The sequence below is a fragment of the Schistocerca nitens genome, chromosome 5, assembly GCF_023898315.1.
Source record: "Schistocerca nitens isolate TAMUIC-IGC-003100 chromosome 5, iqSchNite1.1, whole genome shotgun sequence".
Taxonomy (NCBI): domain Eukaryota; kingdom Metazoa; phylum Arthropoda; class Insecta; order Orthoptera; family Acrididae; genus Schistocerca; species Schistocerca nitens.
In genome coordinates, this window is record NC_064618.1 from 393818441 (window position 1) to 393836748 (window position 18308).

Sequence of the window (18308 nt, forward strand, 5' to 3'; positions counted from 1 at the left end):
CTTGGCAATTCATTCGCATATCTACATGTACATCTACATCTACATCCATACTCTGCAAGCCACCTGACGGTGTGTGGCGGAGGGTACCCTGAGTACCTCTATCGGTTCTCCCTTCTATTCCAGTCTCATATTGTTCGTGGAAAGAAGGTTTGTCTGTATGCTTCTGTGTGGGCTCTAATCTCTCTGATTTTATCCTCATGGTCTCTTCGCGAGATATACGTAGGAGGGAGCAATATACTGCTGGACTCTTCGGTGCTGCTTCAGTTTATGATCCATTTGGTTGCCCAGGAACTTCCCACATGGAGACTCATCCGGCATATGATCATTTTTGGTCATTGATCTCTACTTCTGGTTCTTGTTGTCATTTTTATTAGTTTGGATTTGCATATTGTGAGTTTCTGAAGAACTACGTGTTAAGCTTTTTGCTATGAAAAAATTTCACAGTGATAGTTTTTTGGTATCTTGAGGGTGTTCTTTTGGTGGGTTTTGTGCCAAAAGAAACTACAACCAGCAGATAAACATTACGACTCTCCGAAGAAACAAGGAGCAATCCAAAATTGTCAGTGTGGAATGCTTTTGTGTAGTACTTGGCTTCTTTATGTCTATGACCTTCCTCACACTGAGTGGACCTAGTGAGTTACACATTCTTGGCAAGCTTAAAATTATTTTTAGACCCTAAATGTTTTGGGAGTGATACAGATTAGTGAAGATGAAATGGGAGATACGATACTGCGTGAAGAGTTTGACAGAGCACTGAAAGACCTGAGTCGAAACAAGGCCCCTGGAGTAGACAACATTCCATTGGAACTACTGACGGCCATGGGAGAGCCAGTCCTGACAAAACTCTACCATCTAGTGAGCAAGATGCATGAAACAGGCGAAATACCCTCAGACTTCAAGAAGAATATAATAATTCCAATCCCAAAGAAAGCAGGTGTTGACAGATGTGAGAATTGCCGAACAATCAGTTTAATAAGCCACAGCTGCAAAATACTAACGCGAATTCTTTACAGACGAATGGAAAAACTAGTAGAAGCCGACCTCGGGGAAGATCAGTTTGGATTCCGTAGAAATACTGGAACACGTGAGGCAATACTGACCGTACGACTTATCTTAGAAGAAAGATTAAGGTAAGGCAAACCTACGTTTCTAGCATTTGTGGACTTAGAGAAAGCTTTTGACAATGTTGACTGGAATACTCTCTTTCAAATTCTAAAGGTGGCAGGGGTAAAATACAGGGAGTGAAAGGCTATTTACAATTTGTACAGAAACGAGATGGCAGTTATAAGAGTCGAGGGACATGAAAGGGAAGCAGTGGTTGGAAAGGGAGTAAGACAGGGTAGTAGCCTCTCCCCGATGTTATTCAATCTGTACATTGAGAAAGCAGTAAAGGAAACAAAAGAAAAATTCGGAGTAGGTATTAAAATCCATGGGGAAGAAATAAAAACTTTGAGGTTCACCGATGACATTGTAATTCTGTCAGAGACAGCAAAGGACTTGGAAGAGCAGTTGAACGGAATGGATGGTGTCTTGAAGGGAGGATATAAGATGAACATCAACAAAAGCAAAACGAGGATAATGGAATGTAGTCGAATTAAGTCGGGTGATGTTGAGGGTATTAGATTAGGAAATGAGACACTTAAAGTAGTAAAGGAGTTTTGCTTTTGGGGGAGCAAAATAACTGATGATGGTCGAAGTAGAGAGGATATAAAATATAGACTGGCAATGGCAAGGAAAGCGTTTCTGAAGAAGAGAAATTTGTTAACATCGAGTATAGATTTAAGTGTCAGGAAGTCATTTCTGAAAGTATTTGTATGGAGTGTAGCCATGTATGGAAGTGAAACATGGACGGTAAATAGTTTGGACAAGAAGAGAATAGAAGCTTTCGAAATGTGGTGCTATAGAAGAATGCTGAAGATTAGATGGGTAGATCACGTAACTAATGAGGAGGTATTGAATAGAATTGGGGAGAAGAGGAGTTTGTGGCACAACTTGACCAGAAGAAGGGATCGGTTGGTAGGACATGTTCTGAGGCATCAAGGGATCACCAATTTAGTATTGGAGGGCAGCGTGGAGGGTAAAAATCGTAGGGGGAGACCAAGAGATGAATACACTAAGCAGATTCAGAAGGATGTAGGTTGCAGTAGGTACTGGGAGATGATGAAGCTTGCACAGGATAGAGTAGCATGGAGAGCTGCATCAAACCAGTCTCAGGACTGAAGACCACAACAACAACAACAACAGATTAGTTAAGTTGAAAAGTGGGTAATTTGCAGAAGCCTCTTCAGGAACCCAGGAGTTCTTACATTCACTCCCTAATGATGGTTGCTGTTAATTACAGGAGTGAATTTCGAATAAACTCCACAATTCACAACCAATATACTAGAAGTATAAATAATTTTGATATGGACTATATATATCCCTCTATAATGTTCAGAATGTAGTTTTATACTCTAGTGTAAATGCCAATAATCTGTTGCACTGGATGTCACATACAAAATTGAAAAATTCCCAAACAATTAAAGACAAAGTAAATGAGTACTTCATTAGACATTCCTTGCACAATTTATCAGAATAATTGGACTCAGGGTTGTAAATTTGGTGCAACTCTAATATTTTTGTTACACAAGTCTTGACTTTGCCAGTATATAGACAAATGACAGAATGACAGAGATTGAAATGTAGCAAGCTGGAAACTACTCTACCTTTTACATTTTATGTTCCCATGAGTAACTATTTCTTTTTCTGTTTCATTGTATATATCTAATGCAGTTACACATGTAATACATACAGGAATATGTCAAATTGTTATTTATATGAAATTTCATTTAAATTTATGGTTCATGTGGTGTCACCGCCAGACACCACACTTGCTAGGTGGTAGCTTAAATCGGCCGCGGTCCATTAGTACATGTCGGACCTGCGTGTCACCACTGTCAGGATCGCAGACCGAGCGCCACCACAAGGCAGGTCTCGAGAGACGTACTAGCACTCGCCCCAGTTGTACGGACGACATTGCTAGCGACTACACGTACGAAGCCTTTCTCTCAATTGCCGAGAGACCGTTAGAATAGCCTGCAGCTAAGTCCATGGCTACGACCTAGCAAGGCGCCATTAACCATATCTGGAGAGAGTCTCACTTGTATTATCAAGAGATATGTACCACAAGGAAATTAAAGTTAAGTAAACCTAAGCTCCGTTCTTTTCTTTATAGCATTCATAAGTATCCTGTTTCAGACCTCACACAAGACGGCGTGAGTTGACGCGAGCCCTTTCGGCTACTTCAGTGTGGCGTAGCTAGCTTGTTACGCCACAACAGTTCAATTGCTTATATTTATCATCCTGATTACAGTTATGGAATTAGTTTTGCTATAAGCCTGAGTAATTGAAAATTATGGCTACTTTAAGTAACAACAACTCTGTGTAATGGGATAATAATTTCACCTAATGGACAGCATTGGAGGTATTTTTACCACTCATTCAAAAGTGTACTTTCCAACTATCTGAGATCATACTTTAAATTACTTAGAACTAATTAATTTGCACATTAATTGACATTAAAAGTTTGAACATTCATAATTTGGTTACCTATTTTGCTTTAACACCTATAAAGTTCTGATGTTTGACAGAATCATTAAAAGATTGATTTGAAGGAGGATACTATTCTTGTAAGTAGGTGATTTCAGACTAGGGAAGCATAATAATGTTCCATATACTTTTATGATTTACTAACCTGAAACATTTTTCATAAGCCAGATAATAGTAAAGTCCTAGAATCCCTGCAATATAGTAAAATCTAGTGTAGCTGATTTTCAAAACAGTAAGTTATTTCAGAAATTACACCATATTCTTATGGCTGTGTTTATACAGCCACCTCTCCTCCAAAATCAGCACTCTGTACCCAGCTAGCACAATGCTCACATCTCTGTGTTGATTAAAGAAAAAGTCTGCGACTGGCAAGTAATTGAGTAACATTTCTACACTGGATAGTGCTCAAGTCTCAGTTGGGCAAACGAATAGACAACAACTATTCCAGTAAAAGGGAGTCTGTGATTGGCCAGCTTTGGGGTAATATAACTATGTCGGTTACAGTTCTGAGGAAGTTATCCAACACAAACATCTCATGTGAAAATCTGTGCTCTGACATCATATGGGTAACATTTATGTATCATATCTGTAACCTCAAAGTGTTAATGTTCAACCACTGTTATTTACTGAACAGTGTAATTCATTCTGCTGACTGTATAGCACTGTTAATTGCATATTATGCCATTGTTAAGTTCAACAAGTCCTATGAATCTGATTAATGGTTGAAATAATTCTCTTCTGGATATGTTTACAAAGGAAAAGATGTGGGTCTTTTTATCTGGGGCTCTGTGTTCTGTATAACTGGAATTGGCCATTCACAATGTGCTAGTGTGAATGAAGTGGGAGGAGTCACTTTCAAAACTCATATGCTGTTTGGTCTACATCATTTGGCACTATCCTACGAATATCAGTTTACAGCATATCATTTCAGTCTATTGAGACACAAGATTTCTCAGACACAGGGAACTGAGTGCATCAACAGGTAAGGAATACATCACAATGTATGTTTAAAGTTACATAAAGGTTTTAGATAGAAACAGTAGCTTAACATTTAGGACAGGGAGCAGTGGCCTTTCTTCAGAGTAGCTATTTTTCTCCTGATATATACGAGGTGTGACTGGAAAGTTTTAAGAATGGATCCGCTACTGCTTACTGGTTTGGCGGGCAGGTACACAGAGGGTGGGGAGTGAGTCATTGCCTTGTCCTTGAAAGCCCTCTGACAGGAAACTGCATTTTCTTTGTTTATTTCATTGCGGCAGCTGGTTGGGTGCAGGTCGGTTAGGGCTTATTACCATATTCTGTCTGTGTGAAAATGAACGTAAAAACAGAACAATGAGTTTGTGTTGTGTGAAATTTTGTTATAAAACCAGGAAATCAGCTTCTGAGACTTATGGACTATTAAAAACAGCTTTTGCAGGTAATTGTATGAGCCATTCAAATGTTTTTGTCTGGTTCAACAGATTTAAAAATGGCCGCAAATCATTTAAAGGTGAACTACGGTCTGACCGTCCTTCCACCTCAAAAATGAATGAAAATGTTGTGAAAGTTCACAACTTAGTGCACTCTGATCGTAGACTTACAATTAGAGAGATGGCTGAAGAACTTAAATTAAGTTTCTATGCAGTTAAGTCAATTGTAACTGTAGATCTGAACATGTGTCAAGTGTCCGCAAAATTCATTCCAAAACTGTTGTCAAGTGACCAGAGAAAATACCGACTTGAGGTGTGCCAAGAACTGATTAATCAGACTAAAAATGACCCAGATTTGTTAAATAGAGTAATTACAGGTGACGAATCATGGGTATATGGATATGATCCTGAAACCCAAGTGCAGTCTTCGCAGTGGAAGATTCCAGGTTCATTAAGACCGAAAAAAGCACGGTAAAGTCAGTCAATGGTGAAGACAATGTTGTTGGTTTTTTTTTTTTTCCTACTGGTATTGTACATTATGAATTTACCCCTGCAGGACAGACAATTAACCAGGAATACTACAAATGTGTCATTGAGAATTTGCGTGAAACGATGCAGAAGAAAAGGCCTGCATTGTGGAAAGACAGGAATTGGATGCTACACTGTGACAATGCTCCAGTTCATCGTGCCTTCTCCATAGTTGAATTTTTGACCACATTCAACAATCCTGTGCTTCCACAACCAACATATTCCCCTGATTTGGCCCCTGTGGACTTCTACCTGCTTCCTAAACTGAAATTTTCGCTGAAAGGGAAGCGATTAAACTTGATTGAAGACATCCAGACAAATACTGAGAGCGTCCTTAACACACTTCAGGAAAAAATTTCCAGGAACGTTTCCAAAAGTGGAAACACCGTTGGAGTCAGTGTGTTCAGTCAGAAGGGGACTGTTTTGAAGGAGATACATCACAGTGGCATGGACGTACCACCATTGTACAATTACAAGCCCATTCTTAAAACTTTCCAATCACACTTCATATGTATGAAGTAATCTAAAAATAACTACCGTAATTATCCATGTGTAAATAGATCAGCACCATGCACAACATACTATACTGAGGCAACCAGAAATGGTTAATTTTGCCTATTAATGTGTAGCACATATTATAGCATAGCCTCTGGAAAAAAAGAGAGTATAAATTAAATTATCGATACTCAACAAAGGAAGCGCTACATGCACTCTCAGAATAGTAATTTGTAGTATCTTTGTCATTTGGTACAAAAGGGATGACCCTTTTTTTTTCTGTCTTCTTGGTTCCGACATTCTAGCTGACGGGCACTTATTGTTCACGGTCTGTAACTAATACAATTGTCTGTAGTAAAATTAGTAATATTTTGAATATATATGAAACTACTGCTTATAAAAATTGTGTTTTTGTCAGTAGCAAGTACCTTTTCTGCCCATCATTTAGTTACATAATAATTAAATGTTGCCCTGGCCATTTTGTATAGGCTCATTGTTGTAGAGATGCCATTAATGATAAAAATGATATAAGCTATTTTAATTGTCATTTAATGCTAAAGGTATTAAAAAGAATAATCTCAATAAATACAAAATGGCATTGTGTAATATTTTCCATTCATTTTTGTCCAGAGGTACAGTTTTATTTAGAGTAATTTCTATAAATGCGTATGCTGCCACTGCACATGGGCAGCTATTTTGGAACATCAAGCCTCACAGAAAAAATAATTAAGCATTGTGTTTAATTGGCTTATCATGTAATATTAAAGGAAGATTTTATTTTAATCCATCATAAGACAGAGGTCTTCAAGTTGGAATACATACGATATCTCTGGCGATAGCGCCCTGAGAAAATTTAGCCGTGGCTTTTAACAAACATAAGAGAATTTTTAACAAAAAATTTCATTCAATTATTAGAATATTCTATTTAAAAAAGTTACCTGATATTATAACTTGACTCATCCATCTCTTCATGGCTAAAGCCTGAAATAAGTTCTGCAGAAATTTTTACGAAGTCTCAGACGGTGTTCAGGAAAGATAGATTAGGCACAGTTGGTGGTGGAGTGTGTGTGTCTGAGAGTAGTGGTTTATCTTGTAGTGAAGTTGAAGTAGATACTCAGTGCGAATTGGTATGGGTGGAGGTTATACTTAACAGCCGAACTAAGTTAATAATTGGCTCCTTCTACCGCCCCCCCGACTCCGATGATATAGTTGCTGAACAGTTCAGAGAAAATTTGAGTCTCTTAACAAATAAATACCCCACTCATACGGTTATAGTTGGTGGGGACTTCAACCTTCCCTCGATATGTTGGCAAAAATACTTGTTCAAAACTGGTGGTAGGCAGAAAACATCTTCCGAGATTGTCCTAAATGCTTTCTCCGAAAATTATTTCGAGCAGTTAGTCCACGAACCCACGCAAATTGTAAATGGTTGCGAAAACACACTTGACTTTTTAGCCACAAACAATCCAGAGCTAATAGAGAGCATCATGACTGTTACAGGGATTAGTGATCACAAGGTCGTTGTAGCTAGGCTCAATACCGTTTCTTCTAAATCCACCAGAAACAAACGCAAAATAATTTTATTTAAAAAAGTGGATAAAGTGTCACTAGAAGCCTTCCTAAGAGACAATCTCCATTCCTTCCGAACTGACTATGCAAATGTAGATGAGATGTGGCTCAAATTCAAAGATATAGTAGCAACAGCAATTGAGAGATTCATACCTCATAAATTGGTAAGAGATGGAACTGAGCCCCCATGGTACACAAAACAGGTCTGAACGCTGTTGCAGAGGCAACGGAAAAAGCATGCGAAGTTCAGAAGAATGCGAAATCCCGAAGATTGGCTAAAATTTAGAGACGCGCGAAATTTGGCACGGACTTCAATGCGAGATGCCTTTAATAGGTTCCACAACAAAACATTGTCTTGAAATTTGGTAGAAAATCCAAAGAAATTCTGGTCGTATGTAAAGTACACAAGCAGCAAGACGCAGTCAATACCTTCGCTGCGCAGTGCCGATGGTACTGTTACTGACGACTGTGCCCTTAAAGCGGAGTTATTGAACGCAGTTTTCCGAAATTCCTTCACCAGGGAAGACGAATGGAATATTCCAGAATTTGAAACACCAACAGCTGCTAGCATGAGTTTCTTAGAAGTAGATACCTTAGGGGTTGCGAAGCAACTCAAATCGCTTGATACGGGAAAGTCTTCAGGTCAAGATTGTATACCGATTAGGTTCCTTTCAGATTACGCTGATACAATAGCTCCCTACTTAGCAATCATATACAACCGCTCGCTCACCGATAGATCTGTACCTACAGATTGGAAAATTGCGCAGGTCGCACCAGTATTTAAGAAGGGTAGTAGGAGTAATCCATCGAACTACAGACCCATATCCTTGACATCGGTTTGCAGTAGGGTTTTGGAGCATATACTGTATTCAAACATTATGAATCACCTCGAAGGGAACAATCTATTGATACGTAATCAGCATGGTTTCAGAAAACATCGTTCTTGTGCAATGCAGCCAGCTCTTTATTCGCACGAAGTAATGGCCGCTATCGACGGGGGATCCCAGGTTGATTCCATATTTCTGTATTTCCGGAAAGCTTTTGACACCATTCCTCACAAGCGACTTCTAATCAAGCTGCGGGCCTATGGGTTATCGTCTCAGTTGTGCGACTGGATTCGTGATTTCCTGTCAGGAAGGTCACAGTTCGTAGTAATAGACGGCAAATCATCGAGTAAAACTGAAGTGATATCAGGTTTTCCCCAGGGAAGCGTCCTGGGACCTCTGCTGTTCCTGATCTATATAGATGACCTGGGTGACAATCTGAGAGGATCTCTTAGGTTGTTCGCAGATGATGCTGTAATTTACCGTCTAGTAAGGTCATCCGAAGACCAGTATCAGTTGCAAAGCGATTTAGAAAAGATTGCTATATGGTGTGGCAGGTGGCAGTTGACGCTAAATAACGAAAAGTGTGAGGTGATCCACATGAGTTCCAAAAGAAATCCGTTGGAATTCGATTACTTGATAAATAGTACAATTCTCAAGGCTGTCAATTCAACTAAGTACCTGGGTGTTAAAATCACGAACAACTTCAGTTGGAAAGACCACATAGATAATATTGTGGGGAAGGCGAGCCAAAGGTTGCGTTTCATTGGCAGGACACTTAGAAGATGCAACAATTCCACTAAAGAGACAGCTTACACTACACTCGTTCGTCCTCTGTTAGAATACTGCTGCGCAGTGTGGGATCCTTACCAGGTGGGATTGATGGAGGACACCGAAAGGGTGCAAAAAAGGGCAGCTCGTTTTGTATTATCACGTAATAGGGGATAGAGTGTGGCAGATATGATAATCGAGTTGGGATGGAAGTTATTAAAGCAAAGACTTTTTCGTCACGGCGAGATCTATTTACGAAATTTCAGTCACCAACTTTCTCTTCCGAATGCGAAAATATTTTGTTGAGCCCAACCTACATAGGTAGGAATGATCATCAAAATAAAATAAGAGAAATCAGAGCTCAAACAGAAAGGTTTAGGTGTTCGTTTTCCCCGCGCGCTGTTCGGGAGTGGAATGGTAGAGAAATAGTATGATTGTGGTTTGATGAACCCTCTGCCAAGCACTTAAATGTGAATTGCAGAGTAGTCATGTAGATGTAGATGTAGATGTAGAAGTTGGATTTACTAAACACAACGTGTGAATGAATGGACGAAATAACTTTCTGAATTACCCTTGTACATATGTCTTTTTACAGTTTATTTTGAAATTTTGTTTTTTGCTGAAGGTTTAGTATGATTGTGGGATAGTAGCGTTTTCATAGTATATGACGTGCTATTTTATATGAGTGGTAAGAAGAAGTCCAGATAAAAAAGTGCACAGTTTACAAAAAATATGTAAAACACTAACTGCTACTGATTGTTTTTGTGGACATTCACTTCAAAAAGCTATTTTTAAAATGTAACTTAATCCCAAACATTCACGATTTGTGTATTCGCAACATGAATATGATGTCTTGAATGGAAAGATTTCAAACAATGAAATGACTAAAGGCAACCACTCACAACATAGACTAAACATTCAGCAGTGGATAGAAATATAACCAAGATGCTGAATAACAAGGATTTGTTCATATTCCTTGTACTGAAGAAGAATGGAAAGCTTGGAAGCTGAGTTCAAATACTAATTTCCTTTGTGTGTGTCCATGCTTTGCTCAACACATTTTTTTCACTCCACTGTTTGTTTTCCATCTATGATTTTACAGTATCACACTGATGGAAAGAGAATAGTATTCTACGTGTAAGGAACAATCCGCCACTCTGCCATCCAATACAGTAAAAGACTAGTTAATGATTCATTTTTTGCCTTCCACATTGTTTTTGAGCCTCAATCTTGAGAGAATTCTGTTTATTTTCTTAATGTAGGATGGCTTTCAACAGGATTACCTTTCTTCTTTTAATAGGTTCATACCCTACTAAACATTTACCAACTGCATTATTCATCCATCTGAACACACATTATCAGCATGTCTTTGAATAACTATAAATTTTTATTTTCTTACAATAACCCTGCACTTTTTAGTTTAAAACTAGAGGTTTATTACAGAAAAGCACAAAATAAACAATAAATGTTTTGTAATTTAAATAATATTTTCTTGAAAAGTTCCTTTACCAACTGTCCACTATTTTGAGCAATACCAGAATAGCAGAAATTATATACAGATTGAAGTACACATGTTGTTCTCAATCAGACAATGTGTGTGTAAGTGAACATTATGAACAATGTATGAAATTGCTGCTGGTATGTATGTGCTGCTTACAAATGAATTAGAGTGACTGCTGTTGGAATAAATTAAGCTAAACTTTCGTCTAGTAGAGAGAAGATGAAAAGTATTTTCAATTTATTTTCATTCTGTTTCAGCTGAACACATTCTCATCATTTTATTTTTGTTACACAGCAGCTGTGGCGCTCAGTCAACATTAGCATTCTATAATTTGTTTGTCTATCAATCTGCAGATACAATATTTACCAAGTTGTTTGTTTTCTTTGAGAACTCTCAGTTCTGCAAAGGAACTCCAAAAAGCCAATGTATTTCGTTTCATCTGACTGTATCTGGTGAATACCATAAGAAACATGGTAAAGGCAGTAATAGGAGAGTAACAACTACTGTTACTTACAAGTAACCTAATCAGCAATTGGTTCACTACCTACTTTTGAAGATGAGGACCTGAGTCTTCCCAGCCAACATAGCGTGTGACTGGTCCCAGAAGGTGCTTCAGGTATTCGAGGAAGAGCTTATATGCTGTTGTTTCTGACAAACGTTTACTCCAGGATTGAAAATGCTCCAATGCAGCCGCCCATGGTACATAATCTTGTTCCTTCAATAGGTAAAGAGATAACTCCAGTGCAATTGATGCATTCAGCACTCCAGCTCTGTAAAATAAACACACATTGGCAAAGATTACTGCTACAGATTTTTTTTAAAAATTACAGTACTCATTCATTAATGAAAGGCCTTATTATTATTCAGCTTTTTGTTTGCTTTTATCCTTAAACATGAGTATTATTTTATTAAATTCATGGAGTTTGTGGCTGAAGGATGAGAAAGCATGTTTTGATAAATATGTGGGACAAAGGCAGGAGTTTGGAGAAAACATGAAAGAGGAGATACACCAAATTTTATTTGTACATTAGAGTTTTTAATTAATAAAAATTAATTAGTTTGCTGAATGCTACCAAAATTCTTTTACAAGGTGTATTTTTTATAATCTTTATTTTTCAAAGAGTGACAGACTAAGTACATTTACAATATGAAACTTTATAGACCACTGCAACCCATCAGCTTGATTCATCTGCAATATAGTGGTGCAGTAGATAGAGTTCAGGTCTTTATGAACCTAGTGGTCGGAATTGTTTTACTGTGTCACTTAGTTTCTGTAACAAATACCTACAGGTAAAAAAATAAGACTTAGTTTGTGTGTAGGTATTGAAATGTAATAAGGTAATGGTGAAGTTTAAACCTTGATTATATTAAAACCAAACTTGTAGCAACAGGATGTAACTTTGGTTAAGTAGTTAATAAGATTCATTTTCAAACAGCGAGAAAAAAATTGATAGATGAGGAGGCTTTCAACCTAGCAAGAACTGGAACAGGGCACACACTTTCTGCCACCATCTGTACAGCTGTGTTCCTTTGCTCCAGAAAACACTTATCTGTAACTATTAGTTGTTCTTCCCAAGCAAAGCTGTGAGACACAGCACTGAGTTCCACCTGCATATCTGAAGTTAGATTGGAAATTTTTAGTCCAGAAGCAACTGGCAAATAACATACCAAATCCTTTCGAGATTTCATTCACCCAGTCTACAGGAAAGAAGCACCAAGTCAATGCTGTGAGCAAGCTGAAGATGCTTTTGCATCTCTCTTCAGTTACTATCACTACAGTGACAAATCACATGTATGAGGAACTCAGTTTCCTGAGCAGAACTGTAGATTCACTTTATATAGCCTTATGTGTAGCTGAACAGCACGAAACCTTGGTATGAGGCAGTGTTAGACCTATTTTGTGTAAATGTCATGCATTATAGATGGAAATGGCGTAAGTATTATGGTATGCATGTTCCTGTATACACTGAAGTTATTTCAGAATAATGTTGATATTAAAAATGTTTTCATGTTCCATGCCACACAACTTCAGTTCTCACTTACCTGTAAGTGTAAGGTGAAGGGTCCTATAGTCATTAAGGTATTAGTTAACCAAGTGAGTGGTGGTGGAACACACTTTCATCACCAAAAATTAGTTGAAAAAGAGCGAAGTGTTGACACAAAACACCTGACCATCAAACTGAGTGCATGAGTGCCCCTGTCTCACTTAGATTCTATATGCAATTTCAATATCATTCAAAATACCTTTCAAGGTTTGTCTTGGTTATTGTGAGTATACAAGACCTGCTTCTAGCTCAATGACAGCAAATGAATGTTAAACTTTTGTGGTATATTCCATTTTGGTGGTTTGAAGCATATACATCCACACTCTGCAAACCACTGTAAAGTAATTTCACTGTTCAACATGTTAGGATTTCTTCTACAGCAGCCCCAAGTTAAGGAACATTAAATGTGGAAGCAACCAAAGGTCAAAATAAAATGTGGACGAGTCACTAATTTTTGTTCACATATAACAGGAAAAAGTGTAACACGTAATGTTTAGTGAACAAAAGGGTGTTAATTATGTAACCATGGACCAAATAGATTATGTTAACCTTTATGGAGGAGTATCTTTAATTTATGCTCTAAGGTCTTGTTTCATGTAAGAATGTATAAGGATTGCTCTCGCTGTATTTTTGATCATAGCTAGTCACATTGTATATGAACTGCTGTGTCAAGGTCTGCAATTTACAAAATACTCCGAATATGTGTGTTAAAAGTTCACCTTGTATTCATTTAAGTAACATAAGCATCCTCTCCATATCAAATATGCAAGTCTTTCCAGCTTTTCAGTGCAATAGCAGCTGCTAATACTAATATAATTAGTGTCAAGCCAATTCAAATTTAAGCAATTTAAGGTGATTTTTCACGGGAATGGATATATGTATAAAGATGAAATTTATGTCATATAATGAGGTCTATTGTCCCTTGGTGGTGTCAAAAATTGTAGATTCTAAGTCAATGTAATCAAAAGATATGGCCATTTGCGTCACATATTTTGATACTCACATACACACTCATCAAAACCTATAGGGTACTTCCCACTGGTCTAGAACAATGAAATTTGGCAAGAAACAAGGCTTCACAGTACAACTAAAGCAAAAAAAAAAAAAAAAAAAAAAAAAAAACTGAAATTTATTGATTTGTAATTATATCACATAAATAAATTCTTTTTCATTTGCTATCCATCTTAAAATTGAAAATATTCTTGAAAACCTTGGAGTTCATGGGACCTATGTTTTGCCAGTATCAATGTCTATTACAGGCAAAAATATTCAAGATTCTCAATTATGGCAATGGATGAACTGTCTATATACATAATTAAGTTTTAACGGAACCTTCAATGTGAGAGTCCTACTCATGTGCGGCCAATTGTTTCAGCTTATAAATGTCCATACTTGCAACAGCCTTTAGTCTGTGCTAAATTAATGAAAGGAAAATCCATGAAAGAAAATTTCACTCATCAAAATACTTGTTGTTCAGAATTAGTGAGAGAAAGTAATCGAATTTAATTCAAAGATATTATCTCAAAAGGGAAGAACAACTTTCACTGAGTGAGGTGATGTGGTTGTTAGCACACTGGACTCACATTTGGGAGGACGATGGTTCCAACCTCCATCTGCTCATCCTCACTTAGGTTTTCTGTGATTTCTCTAATCCACTTCAGGCAAATGTTGGGATGGTTCCTTTGAAAGGGCACAGCCGATTTCCTTCCCCATCCTTCCTTAACCCAATGGGACCGATGACCTCACTGTTTGGTCCCCTGCCCCGAATCAACCAACCAACCAATAACTTTCAATTTCCTATTTACAGCACTCTTGCAATTTGATACTGATATCTGAAGGTAAAATTAAAGGGCCATTCATGATCTAAAGGCTAAATGTTGAGACACACACTATACCTACCATTCAATTTGCATGTGAAGTATGGTACCAAAGACAGAGTAAATGCCTCTATGCTCACTATAATTAGACTAACATTGTCTTTGCAGTCCCTATGCAAATGAACCATGAGAGGCTATAGTGTACTCGTAGATGCCTTACCCAATACTGGATCTTGAAACACTGTATGCTACCACAGGTTAGTTGTTGTCATTAATCAAATCTCTCCCAATTAAGATTTTGCAAAATTTCTGTGACACTCTCTCACTGAAATGTAGTATTGTAGAATAGTTCCAGGCTTTGTCGCCCCTGCTGTCTCTTAGAATTCATTTACATCATTCAAAATCCCCATTTCTATACCGTGTGAAAAGTGTCTTGTTCTTAAAAAATTGTAATTAAGGAAATATTACTGCTTATCAAGACTATGGAATAAACAATCAAATTTCAGAAATCCAGTATTACTGTGTTTTAGCTCTCATTCGTTGTGACAAAAAAATGTATACTTTTAACAGAAAAACAACCAACAGGAGCATGAAGAAATTGAATTAAGTTACTGCTCTGTGAGGATTCCAACAAAAATATTAGATAAGTGATTTGTGATAATCCACACTATATTCTGGTTTAATGCTGCTCATCAAGAAAATCAGGTTTACAGAGAGCAATGTCAAAAACCAATGCATAGAAAGAGTCCATCAGAGACAAAATACAGCAAGGAAATGTATTTGGGTGTAGAACAGAAGTGATGTTGAAATTTCTCCACATTTATTGCAATAATAAAACTACACTCCTGGAAACTGAAATAAGAACACCGTGAATTCATTGTCCCAGGAAGGGGAAACTTTATTGACACATTCCTGGGGTCAGATACATCACATGATCACACTGACAGAACCACAGGCACATAGACACAGGCAACAGAGCATGCACAATGTCGGCACTAGTACAGTGTATATCCACCTTTCGCAGCAATGCAGGCTGCTATTCTCCCATGGAGACGATCGTAGAGATGCTGGATGTAGTCCTGTGGAACGGCTTGCCATGCCATTTCCACCTGGCGCCTCAGTTGGACCAGCGTTCGTGCTGGACGTGCAGACCGCGTGAGACGATGCTTCATCCAGTCCCAAACATGCTCAATGGGGGACATATCCGGAGATCCTGCTGGCCAGGGTAGTTGACTTACACCTTCTAGAGCACGTTGGGTGGCACGGGATACATGCGGACGTGCATTGTCCTGTTGGAACAGCAAGTTCCCTTGCCGGTCTAGGAATGGTAGAACGATGGGTTCAATGACGGTTTGGATGTACCGTGCACTATTCAGTGTCCCCTCGACGATCACCAGTGGTGTACGGCCAGTGTAGGAGATTGCTCCCCACACCATGATGCCGGGTGTTGGCCCTGTGTGCCTCGGTCGTATGCAGTCCTGATTGTGGCGCTCACCTGCACGGCGCCAAACACGCATACGACCATCATTGGCACCAAGGCAGAAGCGACTCTCATCGCTGAAGACGACACGTCTCCATTCGTCCCTCCATTCACGCCTGTCGCGACACCACTGGAGGCGGGCTGCACGATGTTGGGGCGTGAGCGGAAGACGGCCTAACGGTGTGCGGGACCGTAGCCCAGCTTCATGGAGACGGTTGCGAATGGTCCTCGCCGATACCCCAGGAGCAACAGTGCCCCTAATTTGCTGGGAAGTGGCGGTGCGGTCCCCTACGGCACTGCGTAGGATCCTACGGTCTTGGCGTGCATCCGTGCGTCGCTGCGGTCCGGTCCCAGGTCGACGGGCACGTGCACCTTCCGCCGACCACTGGCGACAACATCGATGTACTGTGGAGACCTCACGCCCCACGTGTTGAGCAATTCGGCGGTACGTCCACCCGGCCTCCCGCATGCCCACTATACGCCCTCGCTCAAAGTCCGTCAACTGCACATACGGTTCATGTCCACGCTGTCGCGGCATGCTACCAGTGTTAAAGACTGCGATGGAGCTCCGTATGCCACGGCAAACTGGCTGACACTGACGGCGGCGGTGCACAAATGCTGCGCAGCTAGCGCCATTTGACGGCCAACACCGCGGTTCCTGGTGTGTCCGCTGTGCCGTGCGTGTGATCATTGCTTGTACAGCCCTCTTGCAGTGTCCAGAGCAAGTATGGTGGGTCTGACACACCGGTGTCAATGTGTTCTTTTTTCCATTTCCAGGAGTGTATTTTGGAAAGCATTTACCTGCATAATGTGAAAGCATCATCAATGAGGTTAGCTCTGTCAGCAGGACTGAACACTGTGTGGTTTTCATGAAGTGTGGTGATTATAGACATCCACATTGATTCCTCATACATTACTCTATAGAAGCCAGACTGATTTACATTAACTTTGATCCATTCCACATCTGAAGGGACTTCAAATTTCACTGAAAAGAATACAAAGAATACAAAGATGGTAAAAAATCACTTTCATTTCAGATAAGCTCAATTTGGTATTAGTCAATTTATCATTTATAATTATAAGTTATTACTGGAGCATATAATATTTCAATCTAGGTTCATAATGAATCATTGAATGAGTAAAGGTAAAAACTCATAGAATAGCTGAGACACTGACTCGTCATTAGACACACAAACAAAACTGATAATGTTGCTAGCTTTGAGACAAATCCTCCTTTAGAGCTAATAGAATACTCATAGTCCAGGATGACTACTTCCTGACGACAATGCATCTCGACTGTGATGAAAAGTGTGTGAAGGTAGAAAAGGTGCAGAGAGCAGACTCTGAACACCTCCCAGGAATAGTTGGAAAGGAGTGCCCGCCTCATTATCAGCATCATCTCAGACTGAAAAACGTGAACACTTCACAAGGCCTTCAACTATACATTACCATGTCTGAAAATGAGGAATGTCCCACACACAATCCTTCCCATCCCTCTCATAGTGATATTCCACTACCTACCCAATCCACAAAATATTCTAGCCCATCTTTATGTCGCACCTACTACCAAACCCTTCACACAAAACTGTGGTAAAGAGTACAGCAACCTCTCAGTGGCAGATCATGCTGCTTAATGCAACATACCAGATTTCAGTGGCTCCTTCACAACCCCTGCCATCTGCATCTTTTCCCTCAACACTAGCTTCTCGGAATTACTTAGATGGAAATTGTCTTTGCAACACCATCTTTGAAGTAACCAAATGCAAGATATGTCCTAAAACCCTACCTAACACATCCAATTCCCATCCCGTTACAGGCTATCTTATGCTATCAGAGGCAGGGACATCTGTGAAAGCAATCATATCATTTATCAGGTCTGCTGTAATTTCTGCACAGGACTTTTTATGTGCACGACCACCAGCTGTCACCCTTGTATGAATGGTCACTAATAAACTGTGGCAAAGAGCAGTGGCAGATCATGCTGCTTAAGCAGCATGCCTGACTTCAATGGCTCCTTCACAACCCATGTCATCTGGATCTTTTCCCTCAACAGTAACTTCTCAGAATTACATGGATGGGAATTGTCCTTGCATCACAACTTTTGGTCCCATAATGCTCCTGAACTCAATCTCTGCTAGCCACTGCCCCACACTCACCTCCACCCCTGGCCCATGGCCCTAACTTCACTCATCTGGCACTCACACCATTCTCTCTGCAATCTCCTTCTTCCTCTGTTATATCTCCTACTTCCCAATTCACTCCTCCATGTCACTGCATGTCG

At 39.4% G+C, this 18308-nt stretch overlaps 1 protein-coding gene across 2 annotated transcripts in view; it reads right to left on the minus strand.

The window, feature by feature from the left end:
- LOC126260110 (glutamyl aminopeptidase-like) overlaps nt 1–18308 on the minus strand; it is a 191845-nt gene that overhangs the window by 49730 nt on the left and 123807 nt on the right. For both annotated transcript variants that reach the window (XM_049957346.1, XM_049957347.1), the window contains 2 exons: nt 16829–17012; nt 11234–11455 (listed from right to left, as the gene is read on the minus strand). In XM_049957346.1, coding sequence (XP_049813303.1) covers nt 11234–11455; nt 16829–17012 — 406 coding nt within the window. The remainder of the gene's footprint in view (nt 1–11233; nt 11456–16828; nt 17013–18308) is intronic.